The 17,273-nt window shown below is 38.3% G+C and overlaps 1 protein-coding gene across 1 annotated transcript in view; it reads right to left on the bottom strand.

The window, feature by feature from the left end:
* The window catches only part of ERAP2 (endoplasmic reticulum aminopeptidase 2), a 40,393-nt gene extending 24,380 nt beyond the window's left edge, over positions 1 to 16,013 (bottom strand). The window contains 10 exon segments of the mRNA XM_049648896.1: positions 2,601 to 2,721; positions 5,217 to 5,326; positions 5,532 to 5,582; positions 9,135 to 9,176; positions 11,571 to 11,607; positions 11,609 to 11,648; positions 15,347 to 15,625; positions 15,627 to 15,672; positions 15,675 to 15,749; positions 15,752 to 16,013. Of these exon segments, the coding sequence (XP_049504853.1) occupies positions 2,601 to 2,721; positions 5,217 to 5,326; positions 5,532 to 5,582; positions 9,135 to 9,176; positions 11,571 to 11,607; positions 11,609 to 11,648; positions 15,347 to 15,625; positions 15,627 to 15,672; positions 15,675 to 15,749; positions 15,752 to 15,884 (934 nt within the window). The 5' untranslated portion in view covers positions 15,885 to 16,013.
* Positions 16,014 to 17,273: the final 1,260 nt, after the last annotated feature.

The following is a 17,273-nucleotide window of genomic DNA, read 5'->3' as shown; positions in this document are numbered from 1 at the left end:
GTAGAGGAAAAAAGCTGTGGATATCAATTATTTCTGACCTCAATTTCCTTTTCAACATTGATATTTCCTCTACTTTTTTTTTAAGTTTATTTTTTATTTATTTTAAGAGAGAGAGAGCACGCGTGCCAGCGGGGAAGGGGCAGAGAGCGAGGGAGAGACAGAAGTGTAGAGCTTGAACTAATGAATTGCGAGATCATGATCTGAGCCAAAATCAAGAGTTGAACACTTAACCCACTGAGCCACCCAGGTATCCTGATGATTCCTGTATTTCTTAACAAAGTCTTGAGGAAATAAAGTCAAATTTAATCATCTTTAAGCAACTCAGGTACAATGTATATTAATTTATATTGTATCTGTGTATGTATACATGTATATCATTTGGCATCAATTTCATGTAGGTCAGAAAAAGTACTGTTTGATTAAAAAGAAAGGTACTTTTTTTAAAGTTTGAAATAAACCAAGTCACTTGGCTTGTAATTATATTGTCTGGAATTAATACAGGTTAATACTAGTGGATGGAAACAAATATTTCTAAGACAATCAAAAACAAATCAGCACCAGTAAAGATTAGTATTCATTAGCACTTCAAATGTGGAATAATTCCTTTTGTAAATTGCACTGATGATTTTACATTGGATTACTTCCCATAGTCATTAGAGATACTTATATCTAGTTTGATTTTTCCTAAACTACATGCTTCTTTTCAGTTATTTTTTAAATGCATTTCATATAATTTTCAAGGCTACATTTTTCAAGAACAGTGTAAGATTGTTGATGGTTGTTATCAGATCTTTCCTTGACTTTTGATATAAGGACAGTAATAGATTACAGGTAAATTTAGTGTATCTGTATATAGCACCTGCACTGTAATAATGCAGTGAGACTCAGGAACTAGAGGAATAAACTCTTGGAGGTGGCTTTTTATGGTCCCTTTTACCTCCTCTAAGAAAAAAACTGCACAGGGGCGCCTGGGTGGCTCAGTCAGTTAAGCATCTGACTTCGGCTCAGGTCATGATCTCACAGTTCTTGAGTTCAAGCCCCGCATCAGGCTCTGTGCTGACAACTCAGAGCCTGGAGCCTGCTTTGGATTCTGTGTCTCCCTCTCTCTCTCTGCCCCTCCCCCACTCATGCTCTGTCTGTCTTCCTCTCTCTCAAAAATAAATAAACTTAAAAAAAAAAAAAAAGAAAAAACTGCACAGAGTGGAGTAAAAGGGAGCAAAGACATGGTAAGGAGTATGCTTTAATGTCCCCAAGGGAAAAAGAAAAAGTTTTGTCACTGTCAGAAATTCTAAAAACTGATCTACATATGTTATAAAACTTAAGTCATGATTTGGTATGTTCTGCAACATTATTAAAATCATAACTTCTGTTTTTTAAGATAGAAAATTAATCCAAGATAGACTATGTGTATCTTCCTATATAAAGATCTACTACTAGCACATTCAAATTATCTATTTCCTCCAAGTGTTTTTTTTTTTTTTAACCTGTGTCACATTCTTATCTTCCAAACTCAAATGCACTATAAACAGCTGGAGAGACAATTTTCAGCAGTTTACATAAATCTTTGGCAACTCTGAAGAAGGTTACTGGTGGGGACGCCTGAGTGGCTCAGTCGGTTGAGCATCCGACTTCGGCTCAGGTCATGATCTCATACTCAGGAGTTTGAGCTCCACATCAGGCTCTGTGCTGGTAGCTCAGAGTCTGGAGCCTGCTTTGGATTCTGTCTCTCTTTCTCTCTGCCCCTCTCCCACTTGTGCTCTCTCTTTCTCTCTCTCTCTCTCAAAATAAATAAACATAATAAAAAATGTTTAAAAAGGTTACTGGTGTTATACAAATATGGTACAGAAAAAAGTTGTGTGCTCTGAAAAATTCATCCAGTTATTATTTTTTATGTTTATTTATTTGTTTGTTTACTTATTTATTTATGTATGTATTTTTGAGAAAGAGAGAGAGTAAGCTGGGAGGGGCAGTGAGAGAGGGAGAGAGAAATCCCAAGCAGGCACCGCGCTGTCAGCACAGTGCCCGTCATGGGGCTCCATCTCACCAAAGAACCATGAGATCATGACCTGAGACAAAACCAAGGTAGTCTGCTTAACCAGCTGAGCCACCTAGGTGCCCCTGGAAAATTCATCCAGTTAAATCTAATGTGCAATGCAGCTATTTTAATTTTTCTTAATGTTTATTTATTTTTGAGAGAGAGCACAAGTGGGAGAGGGCCAGAGAGAGAGGGAGACACAGAATCCAAAGCAGGCTCCAGGCTCTGAGCTGTCACCACAGACCCTGATGTGGGGCTCAAACTATGAACAGTGAGATCATGACTTGAGCCTAAGTTGGATGCCTAACCGAGTGAGCCCCTCAGACACCCCCAATGCAGCTATTTTAACAGGAACCTGTTAAAAGAATAAAAAATGATTCACACTAGTTGAACCTCTCATAAATACTTTATTTTCTACAGTCAAGAACCATCTTTGAGGTACAAATTATTGCTTCCTGGGCTAACCGAACCCCTTCAGTAACTCATTTAAATCACATATACAGAAAGAAATCGAAGCAAGGTCTATAAGCAAAAGTAAAGACAATGACATGGAATTTGAACCTACCCAGTTTGGGGAGTGGATAGTTGATACCAAAGTAATGGTCATAAAAATCAAGGAGCTTTAATGATGCTTCCAAGGCATAATGTTTTTTACTCCATTTGCCTGCGGATGTGTACACAGACACCTGGAATTGTTGATCAGAAGTAGTTTTTGAATGTCACAAATCCTTAGCACGATTCCATTCCTAACAGCCCTCACTCAAAGAAAGGTTGGCTGCATTTTTTGTTTGTTTGTTTTTATTATTCCAGTGCCTGAATATTTTATTTTTTTCTTTTTCTTTATTTAATTTATTTTTTAAATTTACATCCAAGTTAGTTAGCATATAGTGCAACAATGATTTCAGGAGTAGATTCCTTAATGCCCCTTACCCATTTAGTCCATCCTTCTTCCCTCAACCCCTCCAGCAACCCTCTGTTTGTTCTCCATATTTAAGAATCTCTTATGTTTTGTCCCCCTCCCTGTTTTTATATTATTTTTGTTTCCCTTCCCTTATGTTCATCTGTTTTGTATCTTAAAGTCCTCATATGAGTGAAGTCATATATTTGTCTTTCTCTGATTGACTTACCGTCTAGCTCCAACCACATAGTTGCAAATGGCAAGATTTCATTCTTTTTGGTTGCCGAGTAATACTCCATTGTATATATATACCACATCTTCTTTATTCATTCATCGATTGATTGACATTTGGGCTCTTTCCACATTAGGCTATTGTGGATAGTGCTACTATAAACATTGGGGTGCATGTGCCCCTTTGAAACAGCGTGTGTATGCCTTGGATAAATACCTAGGAGAGCAATTGCTGGGTCATAGGGTAGTTCTATTTTTAATTTTTTGAGGAACCTCCATACTGTCTTCCAGAGTGGCTGCACCAGTTTGTTCTCACCAGCATTGCAATAGAGACCCTCTTTTTCTGCATCCTGGCCAACATCTGTTGTTGCCTGAGTTGTTAATGTTAGCCATTCTGACAGGTGTGAGGTGGTGTTTCATAGTGGTTTGGATTTGTATTCCCCTAATGATGAGTGACATTGAGCATTTTTTCATGTGTCGGTTGGCCATCTGGATGGTAGACTGCATTTTAAAGAAATTATTGTGATACAATTAAGCATGCTATTAATAGGCGATAAGATGTTCCATAAAGTGTTACAGCAAAAGTCGGTCTTAAAAATAATAAACAACCTTGTGTCTCCTGTTATAATCCATTCCCTAGGTGCTTATCTTTAAATTTCAAGCTTTATTGACGAATCATATCATGAGATCCCACTTTAGCTCATCACTATCACGCATTCCAGTACTTCAGTGCTAGCCTTCCAGAGTTATGACTACCAGCACAAGTCAAATAAAATATAGGTCTATAAGGTGGAAAGCCTTCAAGAAGTTACTGGATCCACCTCCCCATCTAGTTTACTTTAAACTCAAAAATGCCCAAATATGTTCATTGACTCCCCCAAAGTAAATAGTCATTAAGTGGAAAAAATAAAATTATATTCCACTTTTATTGGGTTTCAAGTATGGCGCCCCTTTCATTTCATGATCTGCTTTCACGCTCTGAATTACCTAAAGTCCCTTGGAACTTTTATAGGAAGGATGTATTTATAGTTACCATTTTTTGGTGCCTTATCAGACACAGTGCTAAATGTGTACACGTGAAATCTAATTTAATCCTCTCAGCAACCTTATGAAAAGATGGAAACACATGGAAATTAAGTAACTTGCTCCAAGTTACCCATGTAGAAAATTATAGAGCTGGGATGTGAAACCTAGGAAGCTGAATGGAACTTGCCCTCTTGAAGTAAACTGCCATCTGAACTCTCATATATCTATATCTATGCACACCTGTAGCTGTGTGCAGAGACGCTGTGTTATGTATGGAGATGCATCGCTCATAATATACATCAACACATCTGTAGTTATAATATGTGTATAAATTGAAATAGCCATTTTATAGATGTTTTTCATAGGCATATTTCATGGTTCTTTGAATGTTTTTATGTCTACATTTGGTGCCTCAGGGTAAGGAGATGATGATGATGATGATGGCAATGATGATGATGGTGATCATGATGGCTCTACCGATATTTGCAAAACTCTTTAAGATAATCATTGGATATTATAAATTTGTGAAAATAATGAAGACTGTAAAAAGTATGAATTCTTCCTCTCATTAAGGAAAAAAGTTATAGAAAACAATTTAAAACAGTGTGAAAGTCTTAAAATAAGATGCTGATTAAAATTTTTTTGGTACTTCCATGCAGTATAATACTAAGTAATTATTAATATAATATTATAGAAAAATATTTAATAGCATTCAATTGTTATGGCATACTAAGGTGAAAATGGAGTTAAATAATCTTAAACATTATTTTGTAAATCATAGGTATATTCAACTACTGTATACACTCTTGTATACTGGCATACATACAGAAAATATTTGGAAGGCTTACACTAATATTAACAGTAATTATATCTTGATCATGGGATTATGAGTAACTTATTTATTTTTTTCCTATCTCTATTTTGTGAAACAAGCATAATATTTTGATAATAAGGGAGAAAGCTTAAGAAAGTAAAGAAAAACTCATTGCTGTCAGGACTGTGTATAAAATTAGAACTCAGTCTTACCTTGACCCCTGACGAGGTTGTGCCACTCACAGAGTTGAAATCACAAACTATGTAGGCTATAAGATATGTCCTCATTTTTACCGTAGTTTCAAAATGATCTTCTAAGAGGCCTCCTTTAGTTCAATCATCTTAACTTACATGAAGGGCAAAAAAATAGTATTTGTAAACCAGAGTATTTTACAATGTCTATGACTTAAGCCAGGTAACTTAGAGGAAGGTCCTGATGCTTTGAAGGATACTTGATGCCATTATAGATCAATGGGCCATCATACTATTCTCTGACCACTCTTCCCTTTATTTCTTTTATCGTTGGACTTCCTTGAAGACACAATGTACTACTTTTGGGATCCGAAAATAATGCCAAATCTTACTTTGTTGCTTGACAAAATAAAAACATTTTTGATGTTTCTACTTCCTTGAAAGGCAGTAATCTCCAACACCGGCATAAATTCAAGTTCTGCACTGCTAAGCAAAAATATCAAAGAATGTCTCCTTGCCCTTTGTTTGTTGTATGATAAGTAAATCTCTGTTGCAGAAGGAAATGGGAAACAAAACTGAGTGACATACTTTTCATTATCTTTTAATCCTCTTATTATTTATGTGTGAGGTAGGTGTTATTTCACAGGTGAGGAAACAGAGTCTCCAAAATGTTAACCGAATTGCCCAAGATCACAACGGCTAGCAAGACCAAGATGTGGATGTGACCGTGTGACTCCGAAGACATTGCTCATTCTTTCACTCGCTGTGTGACAGCTTGAGTCATAGTCTTATTTTATCTTTGCTTCATTGATTCAGCAATGAAAGCAGGCAGGCCAAGGAGGTCATTAGTAATTTAAGCTCCTGCCTATCTACAGAGGAAGTAAGAAGTTTTAAGCCTACAGACTGGTCAGCCACATCTATCAAATTCACTGAGTAATTACCAAATTCTATCTTTATTTTCTCCGGATGGCTTGTCCCAGAGATGGTCTCCACCATGGTACAATGACCCAAAATATGGAATCGATACAGGTCCAGTAATCTGAAAATTCTATTTTCTTTAAATTGGTAACAACTCTGACCAGCTTTCCCCTCCTAACACCCCTTTCAAAGCATCTGGCTTTTGACAGCACTAACCAGGGCTTGTTAAGCATGTTTTATCTGTTTGGATAAGATTGCAGTTTGCTTTGGCGAGACAAAATAGCTTGAAGTATTACCAGAAACTGCCTAGCCTACTTAAAAGAAAAATGTTTGTGCTATTTAATTCTACAGAATTCTATTTTAAAAAATGAGTCCTTCAGGGGCGCCTGGGTGGCGCAGTCGGTTAAGCGTCCGACTTCAGCCAGGTCACGATCTCGCGGTCCGTGAGTTCGAGCCCCGCGTCAGGCTCTGGGCTGATGGCTCGGAGCCTGGAGCCTGTTTCCGATGATTCTGTGTCTCCCTCTCTCTCTGCCCCTCCCCCGTTCATGCTCTGTCTCTCTCTGTCCCAAAAATAAATAAAAAACGTTGAAAAAAAAATTAAAAAAAAAAAAATGAGTCCTTCAGTTTTAATAAAGCATATGACATTGGCCAAGCACTCTAAGGAAGGTAGCAGTATATACAGGACTGTAATTTTTGCTTCTACCCTACAAGTTAATTTTGCAGAACAACGATCTCTTTTTTAAGGAGTCTGATTCAACCAGAATTCTATGAGCACATACTTCTAACAGAGGTTAGGATCATGGTAGGGGCTGGGGAGAGGGCATTATGACTGTAGTCTTATGACCAAACTCAGTAAAAAAATCATTCAGTGAAGTGTGCTAGAGCCAGGAGAGGAGAGGGAGGCAAGGCTGTAGGACTATGAGGGAGTGAAAGTCTGTGACACTAGACACTGGTGGTACAAATGGCTAAGAGACAGATGGGCATTCCCTCTGATTTCTTCCCCCAGATGAAAATGTGGCCCATGAAGGCTGTTTTGTTCACAAACCTGGAAGAACCCATGTAGATTAACATCGCCTTAAATGGAAGTGTATGGGGTATGAGTGTAAGTTCTTCCAGGACTGGTGATGTAAGTTCCAAGTACAGAACACTTGTTGCTAGACAAGAATTTAGCTGCTTTCTCAATTTTGGCAGAACTTTTCCTGCATAGCAAGTGTCACCAGCAAGTGTGTGTTCCTTTAAGAAATGAAGGGGACAAAGAAATGCCCAAAAGATACGCTGCCTCTACTAGTGCTTGGCCAGCTATGTCATTTCCCTTGAATCTTATATTCTTAACTAAACAGATTGAGAATTTAGCATGTGTTGCTTCTTCCTAGAACCCACTTAATTGCTGCAGTTATTATGCAGATAGTAAGATTGTAGCATTAATTCGGTTGTCCTTTTTTGGTCAACCATGAAAGTCTGGGTTGGACATGTAAGAGAGAAGCAGAAAGTTAAGCCAGTATTTTCTGGGAAAGTCATGATCCAGACAACTGCACAAGTCACTTGAGGCAATGCAGATATTCAAGGATTGCATAAAATATTTTCGAAACATTGACTTATGTGTCTTAAAAATGAGAAGTTGGTGGAGGTTTCTAAGGATAAAAAAAATTAATTCTAATAGAATGAAATGGCAATTATACTTGCATCGCATGTTAATTAAAAGGCTCTAATAACTATATTTTTACTTTACCCTCCATGATTATTCATATGAAAAATGACCTTAATCAAAAAGCTGCCAGGAAAGAGACTGACCTGGCCTTAAGTGAACATTCAGTTAGAAAACACACTTGAAGTTCAAGCAGAGGATCATTTTTAAGTGGAAATGAGTAGGCTAATTAAATTGCTGTCTGTGTGATCAGGGAAAAACTAGGATATGTGTCACGCGGAGTGTAGTCACTTGTCCCCCTCGATCTGCTCTGCCAGTATTTCAAAGCAAATATTTTTACCAGCATTAAGCAGAAATCTAGGGAATTTCAGTGTCTAGTGTTACGGAACCATTTCTCCTCTTCAGCCATAGAGGCCGGTCACCGTGGAGGACAGAGAGAAAAACAGAGTAGGGCTCCTGGCTAGCGTATGATGGCCTGGCTCCTTCTGGGCTGCTCATTTTGCTGAAGCACTGTCAGAAGGACCTCTATTTTTGTCTCACTTTCCAAGCAGCCATTGGGAAAGATTTTGTATTTTGCTCAACAACACAAATGGCAAGCACATCATTAGTGAGGAAATTTAAATAAGGCTCAGGGTCGGCCGTTATCTTTCAGAGTCTCTGAATTTTGGTGCAAGTGAAGTGTTCAAACGTCTCTTTCAACTAAATACAAATGACTACAATAAGTAATACAATTATACATATTGTATAACTACAGTAAATAATTTTCATACATATTTGTGAGAACTACCTACAACTTAAAAAAAAAAAAAAAAGGATTTCTAAGTTTCATCACAGACCATTAGAGCAGAATTTCTAGGGTAGGGTCCAGGCAGGGTTCTCTAGATCCTTCTGACTCAGGATGTGATGCCTGGACCAGCAGCAGTGGCCTCACCTGGAAGCTTGTTAAAAAGGCAGAATGTTGAGCCTCACCTCAAAAGCCGAATCAGAATCTAAATTTTAACAAGATCCTCAAATGATTCATTGGAGCATTAAAGTTTGAGAAGTGCTGCTCTAGGTGATTCTGAATGTCATCATTGGCCAAGTAACACAGATTTAAAAAGAACGCTGTTTTCATATGAATACAAATAAAATATAAATCACTTTGTTTTTTTTGTTTTTCTTTTTTTAAAAAGGCTTCTGGTATAACAACATCCTAAAGAGAATGATGTTAAATTCTAGACGGATTGGGGTTATTATATAATATGTTGACAGATAAAACAAATTGATGGCTTACATCTTGAAACAAGAAATATTAAAAAAAAAAAAAGGCAACAAAGACCAAGTTTCAGTTTAAGAATGATTCTCCCAAAGTTTCCGAAAGTGGCAATACATTTGGCATATGTGTCCTCTTTCTCTTCTTATCGTGATTGAAAAGTTGGCTTTATTTTTTTAATTTAATTTTTTAATGTAATTTATTGTCAAGTTGGCTAACATACAGTATATACAGTGTGCTGTTAGTTTTGGGGGTAGATTCCCATGACTTATCACTTACATACATCACCTAGTGCTCATCCCAACATGTACCCTCCTCAATGTCTGTCACCCATTTCCCCCTCTTCCCGCCCCTCCACCAAGAACCCTCAGTTTGTTCTCTGTATTTAAGAGTCTGTTATGGTTTGCCTCCCATCTTCTCTGTTACTATTTTTTCCCCTTCCCTTCCCCCATGGTCTTCCGTTAAATTTCTCAAGTTCCACATATGAGTGAAAACACATGATATCTGTCTTTCCCTGAACTGACTTATTTCACTTAGCTTAATACCCTCCAGTTCCATCCATGTCCCTGCAAATGGCATGGTTTCATTCTTTCTCATTGCCAAGTAGTATTCAATTGTATGTATAAACCTTATCTTTTTTATCCATTCATCACTTGATGTACATTTAGGCTCTTTCCATAGTTTGGCTATTGTTGAAAGTGCTGCTATAAACATTGGGGTACATGTGCCCCTATGCATCAGCCCTCCTGTATCTTTTGGATAAATTCCTAACAGTGCTATTGCTGGGTCGTAGGGTAGTTCTATTTTTCATTTTTTGAGGAAACTCCACTCTATTTTCCAGAATGGCTGCCCCAGTTTGCATTCCCACCAACAGTGCAAAAGGCTTCCCATTTCTCCTCATCCTCACCAGCATCTGTTGTTTCCGGAGTTGTTAATTTTAGCTGACTGGTGTGAGGTGGTATCTCAGTGTGGTTTTGATTTGTATTTCCCTGATGAGGAGTGATGTTGAGCATCTTTACATGTGTCTGTTGGCCATCTGGATGTCTTCTTTGGAAAAGTATCTATTCATGTCTTCTGCCCATTTCTTCACTGGACTATTTGAGAAAAGTTGGCTTTAAACAGTGGTTCATCCACATAGACCAATGGAATACAATAGAGACTTCAGAATTAGACCCACAAAAGTATGGCCAACTAATCTTTGACAAAGCAGGAAAGAATATCCAATGGAAAAAAGACAGTCTCTTTAACAAATGGTGCTGGGGGAACTGGACAGCAACATGTAGAAGAATTAAACTAGACCACTTTCTTACACCATTCACAAAAATAAACTCAAAATGGATAAAGGACCTGAATGTGAGACAGGAAACCATCAAAACCCTAGAGGAGAAAGCAGGGAAAAACCTCTCTGACCTCAGCCACAGCAATTTCTTACTTGACACATCTCCAAAGACAAGGGAATTAAAAGCAAAAATGAACTATTGGGACCTCATCAAGATAAAAAGCTTCTGCACTGCAAAGGAAATAGCCAAGAAAACTAAAAGGCAACAGAGAGACTAGGAAAAGATATTTGCAAATTACATATCGGATAAAAGGCTAGTATCCAAAATCTATAAAGAACTCACCAAACTCCACACCCAAAAAACAAATTATCCAGTGAAGAAATGAAGAAGGGAAGAGTACATGAATAGACACTTTTCTAAAGAAGACATCCAGATGGCCAATAGGCACATGAAAAGATGCTCAACGTCACTCCTCATCAGGGAAATACAAATCAAAACCACACTAAGATACCACCTCATGCCAGTCAGAGTGGCTAAAATGAACAAATCAGGAGACTATAGATGCCGGAGAAGATGTGGAGAAATGGGAACCCTCTTGCACTGTTGGTGGGAAAGCAAACTGGTGCAGCCACTCTGGAAAACAGAGTGGAGGTTCCTCAAAAAATTAAATATAGATCTACCCAATGACCCAGCAATAGCACTGCTAGAAATTTACCCAAGGGATACAAGAGTGCTGATACATAGGGGCACTTGTACCCCAATGTTTATAGCAGCACTCTCAACAATACCCAAATTATGGAAAGAGCCTAAATGTCCATCAACTGACAAATGGATAAAGGCGAAGTGGTTTATATATACAATGGAATACTACTTGGCAATGAGAAATATTGAAATCTGGCCATTTGTAGCAACGTGGATGGAACTGGAGAGTATTATGCTAAGTGAAATAAGTCAGGCAGAGAAAAGACAGATACCATATGTTTTCACTCATATGTGGCTCCTGAGAAACTTAACAGAAGACCAGGGGGGAGGGAAGGAGGAAAAAAGAGTTACAGAGAGGGAAGGAGGCACACCATAAGAGACTCTTAAATACTGAGAACAAACTGAGGGTTGCAACTGAGGGCGGTGGGGGAGAGGGGAAAGTGGGTGATGAGCATTGAGGAGGGCACCTGTTGGGATGAGCACTGGGTGTTGTATGGAAGCCAATTGGACAATAAATTATATATATATATATATATATATATGTATATGTATATGTATATATGTATGTATATATGTACATACATACAGTGATTCATGAAAGCAAGGAAAAACCAATCCGTGAATGGGTTGGCTCAAAATCCATTACTGCAATTATTCTGTGAAATGAAGAAGACACCAGCCAGATTATACAAGTGAAACCAAGAAAATAATGAACTATACCTTCAGAACACAGCTTATCAAACCTGGAGGTGATATATTTGACTTCTAAAACTTCCCAAACTATAATTTTAGTGAATCTAGGCTGTCTTTTTAAATAAAACGGGGGTAAAATTTTATTTAGTAGCTGCCAATCATGAATAATGAACAGTGCTGGGCATTCTACTTACATGGTCTCCTTCATACTCATAGTAGACAAGGATATTGAGGCTCAGAGAATTTTAATGACCCTACCAGGATCCTTAGCCACTAAACAACTGACATGGGCATGCCCAATCAATTTGACACCGAAACTAAGATATTAGTAGTTCAACACTGTCTTTAAACCTAAGGGGCCCTTAATCAGAGATTTGAATACTTGTGAATATGAGTGATGTCTTAGGTTGTGTTCTCAGAAAGCAGACCCTGATTTATTAAAAACATGCTTCCAGAAAACCAGTATGGAGTGAAGGAAGCAGGACAGGGTAGGGGAAAAAGCCAGGTTGGGTCCAGCTTCAGCCTGATCTCTGGAGAAGCTCTGGAATGGAAACTATACCTTTTTAAGTTTTCCCCTACTGAAGGCAAGGAGCTGAGTTTTCATACTTTGTACCATTTGTACCCCATGGGGGACCTAACTCCCAGAAATGTCTAGCTCTCTCTGCTTGCCGGCAAAGTAGTTCCAGTTCTCAGACTATAATAGGTACATAGATATTCTGACAAATCTCTATACCTCATCACCTTGATAATACTTGAAATTGAATTATAGATTTATTCTTTGAACTTTAAACTTCCATTAAGAAACAAACTGGCAGAGCAGATTTTTATTGGAGAAGGAGGGAAGAATTAAAAAATCTCTAGGGTTAGATAAAGAGTAAGAAGGACTCGGAGGGAAAAAAGAGGGGCTGTCAGGATAATTGTGAGTCAATTTATTTTGTATCTACAATACAGATTGGAAAGATGAGGCTGGCGATCTAAACGATTTGCTTGGAACTTGGGGCCTTATTTGGATTTGGTAGCAGCTACCACGTGTAAAGGAATTCCACACGCCTAGAATAATTTTCACTACTGTGAAATTTTGTTTATAGTAAGCCTACATGGGGAAAGCAAAAAATCTAATATTTTTTCTGCTATTTGCACCATTAGTTTTAGCTCTGCATATGAAGTAGTGATTTATTGCTTCTCAAAGAATGATTGTTGACTAGATTATTTTTATATTTTAGGTTAAGTTGTACTTGTGTGTGTGAGACAGACAGTGAGAGAGAGAGAGAGAAAAAGGTATCCATAAGAGTCTGTTGACATTGTCCTGCAAAATCATCCTACATGTTAGACCTACTAGGGGACTGAGTATGAAGAGAACCAATTAATCATAAGAAGAGTCAGAAATAGCCTAAAGTTAGTTATGTGAGACATGTTGAAAAGTCCTCCACCTTTACTCAAAAAAATCTCCCCTCCAGTTTCCCACATCTCCCAAAATGATATTCTTAAAAACTATTTCCTTTGGGTGGACTCTGTCACTTGAAAAAATGGAAAAAAACAAACAAACAAACAAACAAACCATTACTGGTCACATGTTACTTTAGGGAGAAGAAATTGATGATAAAGTTCCTACCCAATACTATGTTGGCCTGAGAACAGACCCATGAGAGTTGAGGCTGCAATGAAGAATCCCCAGGGGGAGGGGCAAAGACCTGGGCCTGGGGAAGGACTGTCCGAAGTGCACTGAGGGCGGGTTTGAAGTGGGGGGGGGGGGGGGGGGCACGGGGGGCCTCCGGGGGGGGGGGGTGGGGAGGGGGGGGGGGGGGGATGGTCACAGGAGTCCTCAGAGGGTAGTGAGCACCTAAGGTGGGGAAGAAGTGATATGTAGCAGACATTGCTAAAGTCACCTACTCACTTTCCTTTTTCACTTCCAATGGAATTCTGATTTTACTCAGGAAGATAGTGAGTCCAGATAAAAGAACCACCTCTTCACATTCCCTTGCAACTTGGTGGGGCAGTATGACTCATTCTGGCTTGGTCAGTATTTGGGTGAGAAAACTTTGTAAAAGGAATTACACTCAGTTGGAATGTTTCTTTTTGCCTTTTTCTCCCCCTTTCCTTCCCCCCTCTTCCCACCTACAATGTGGACTTGATGCCTAGAGGTGCAGAAATAATTCTGTATTAGGAGGAAGGCCACATGCCAAGGGTGCTGAGCAGAGAGGTAGAAGAAGCTTGGGTCCTGGACAACACTGAAGACTGCTGTAACATACCTGAGCTGTCCTGTTTCTGGACTTCTTGTTGCAAGAGGAAAATGATCCTCTGTGTGGTTAAGCCATTGTATTTAGGTTTTTCTAACTGGCAATTGGATGTCCCTGATAAAAGGTGGGAAAGCACTGAAACTAGACTCCTCTTCCTTCCCAGATGGACCCTGGCCCTGGACAACCAAATCATCCACTATGAAGCACCACTGATTCCTCTTTTTTTCTAATCTCACATAACCAATATATCACCAAATTCTGTCTGTTTCACCCTCTAAAACAAATGCCAAGTTCCATCACTTCACTCCAGAAGCATGGTCACTAGCCTGGCTTAAGCTACCCGTATTTCTTGGTTCTACCACTGCAGTGACCTCCTAAATGATTATTGTCCTCTACGTCCCCCTCTCTATAATGTATTCTTAATATACACTTGAGCTTTATGGAGCATACATCGGATCAGAACCTCCTGATGAATCCCCATGGCACTGGAGTAAAAGTCTAAACTCCTTGCAAGAGGCTCAAAGTCTTTTATGATCTGACCCCTCTCTACTCTACTTCTATCCATTGTCACTGTCCTCAAGCCATGCTGGTCAATCAGTCAAACCTCAGACCCTTTGTACTTCTTGCTCCCTTTTCTGGGAATACTCTACCCAAAGATGTCCTCATGATTTTTTCCTTTTTTTAAAAAACACTATTCTCAGTTTAAATGCAACTCCTTGGCAGGGACTTTCCTGACCACTTAGATAAATTAGTTCCAATCCCCAGCTACCCTTTCTTTCTATTTTAGCACCGTATTTTATTTCCTTCATAGCATTTATCATTTACCTTGTCTGTTTAATTTATTTTCTTGTCCTGGTTGTCCCTTCCCACATATCTCACCACTACACATCCCATGCCTAGAACAGTGCCTGGCATATAGCATGTAGTGTTCAATAACCATGAACTGATCAAATTGACTATATTTGTCAATTCTCCAGACTTGTTCCTGCCTCCTGGATTTGAGTCATGCCATTTCTTGGGCAATGTACACACACTCTCCTTCTTCTCTCTCAACCTAAATCTCATTTGCATTTCTGTCTAGTCTCATATCAAGACTCACCTCCTTTGAGAAGCCTGCCCTATTTCACCTTTCTGTGCCATCCATCACCATCCTCCCCCCAGCACATAAACATGTTTACCTTATTACGGTCACATACTGGTGTCTCCTTCTAGTGATTCTCCCTCTAGCTGTTTATGCTTCTGCACTCTGTGTTCCCATCTTTACCAAGATTTCCTTAAGAAATGATGGAGCTGCTTCTTCTTCCAAGTTTTTCACAGTTTACTGAGCTTTCCATAAATGACTGCTGAAATGTGTTTCTGGCAAAAAGATGTAACCCATTAGGAAAGTAATCACAAGAGACTAAACAGCTAGAGCAATGTCCTACCTTGTTTTACCACGACAAGCTCTGTATGTGCTTTTATAAAGCCCTTCGAAACCACCGGCTGACTTGGCCTAGAGGTCAATGGCCACAGGTTAACTCAAATCAGCCATGAGTTTCTCTAGAGCCAGAAGTGCAATTTGTTGATGAGCAGCAAAACTCAAAACATTCAGCTTTTTTCCTGGTTTCCTGTGTCTCAAATCTTCCTCTGATCGAAGGATGATATTCATGATTTCAAGATCTTTGCTGTGCAAGATGATATATAGTGCGGCATCTCTGACCAATCTTCTCAGATGTGATAAAGCCCAGGGAGGTAAGATTTGGATGGACCAATCATAGTGAAGGGTAATGACCATGCTGGGGAACCTTAGCTCATTCCAAAGAAATGGTTCCCCGTTGGTGACTACTAAGCCCCAGGGCCCTTATTGAACTGATCAATAGATGGCATTGAAAAATGAGAACAAATGCATATTTTGGGTATGATTGTTGGACAGTAAAATCCCATATAAATATTAAATATTGGTTTTCTGCATGATTTGGCCATTTCAGAAATCTATTTTCCAGAAGACAGATTAATATCCAGGCTAAATCTCACAATATTCTCCAGCACTGCCCTAGCTCTAGTTACGTCACACTGATCAATGTGTGGATTTGATCTAGAAGGAAAAAAACAAAAAACAAAAACATTTATAGAATGCAAAAAAAGAATCCAATTAATAAACAAAACTTAAAAAAAATAAAAGTGGATATGTGAATGGAGAAAACCTGCACTCTGTCAGAATCAAGCCAATAACCACACAATAAAGTAGAAATTGAGCTATCATTTGGTTATTACAAATAAAAATCATTTAGAGTTCATATGAAGGGACTCTGCCTCAAAATTGCATGTATAGAATTCCCTCTATATTCCTATGCAAAGAACATAAGGCAGGTATGCAAATTCATTGCATGTTAAATGCTTTTAACATTTGTCTACATCATTCTAAGAGTATTCTGGACACCTGAGAATAAGCTGCACAGTTGGTCTCTATTTTGTCTTAATGAGTCACAAAGAAACTCTATATTTTTTGGATGCCAGATATTATTAATAGCATTGAACTTTATCTCTTTCAATAAATAACATCTTCTGAATGGCCTTATTCTATAGCCATGGGTGGAAAAGTTGCTGGTCAAGTTAGGTTTTTAACTTTGGCATAATTCCAATATATCAAAAACTATAGAATAAAATTTTGAGTTTATAATATTCTTAGTGAAAATATTTAAAAAATTGTTTTGGTGCTTGTCATCTTAGGCTACCTTTGAAAATGAAATTATATCAAACTGAATTCACTGCCTCTAAATAGAATTAAGATTATTTCTTCTTATCCAAAGCGTAAAAATATAAAAAATATAAAATTAGGACAAACAATACGGTTAGTTTACATAATTCATCTCTGACTCCCATCCTGCCAGCTGCCTCTACTTACTTCCAGCTCCAACTCAATCCATGAATGGTTTCCTTTCCTTTTCTTTTTTATCATTAACAAGTTCTTTAGAATTAATTATCCAGTTATTTTAATTTTCTAATTTGTAATATTAATGTAGACAAACAGATATTGTTAAAGGAACCAGAACAACAAAAACAAAAAGAAGAATAGACTAATGGTCAAATGATGACACTTCTTATTCACTAAAGCCAAGATATGGAAGCAACCTAGTGTCCAACAATGGATCAACAAGTAAAGGTGATGTGGTGTGTATTTCTGCAATGGGATGTTATTCAGCCATGAGAAAGAAGGAAATACTGCCATCTGCAATAAAATGGATGGAACTTGAGGACATTGTGCTAAGTGAAATAAATCAAACAGAGAAAGGCAAATAAGTACTATACACCAAGTATGTTTGGAATCTTAAAAAGCTGAACTCAGAGAAATAGAGAGTAGCATGGTGGTTA

The sequence above is a fragment of the Panthera uncia genome (genome assembly GCF_023721935.1).
Source record: "Panthera uncia isolate 11264 chromosome A1 unlocalized genomic scaffold, Puncia_PCG_1.0 HiC_scaffold_17, whole genome shotgun sequence".
Classification (NCBI taxonomy): Eukaryota; Metazoa; Chordata; class Mammalia; order Carnivora; family Felidae; genus Panthera; species Panthera uncia.
This window is presented reverse-complemented; position numbering and strand designations above follow the sequence as displayed.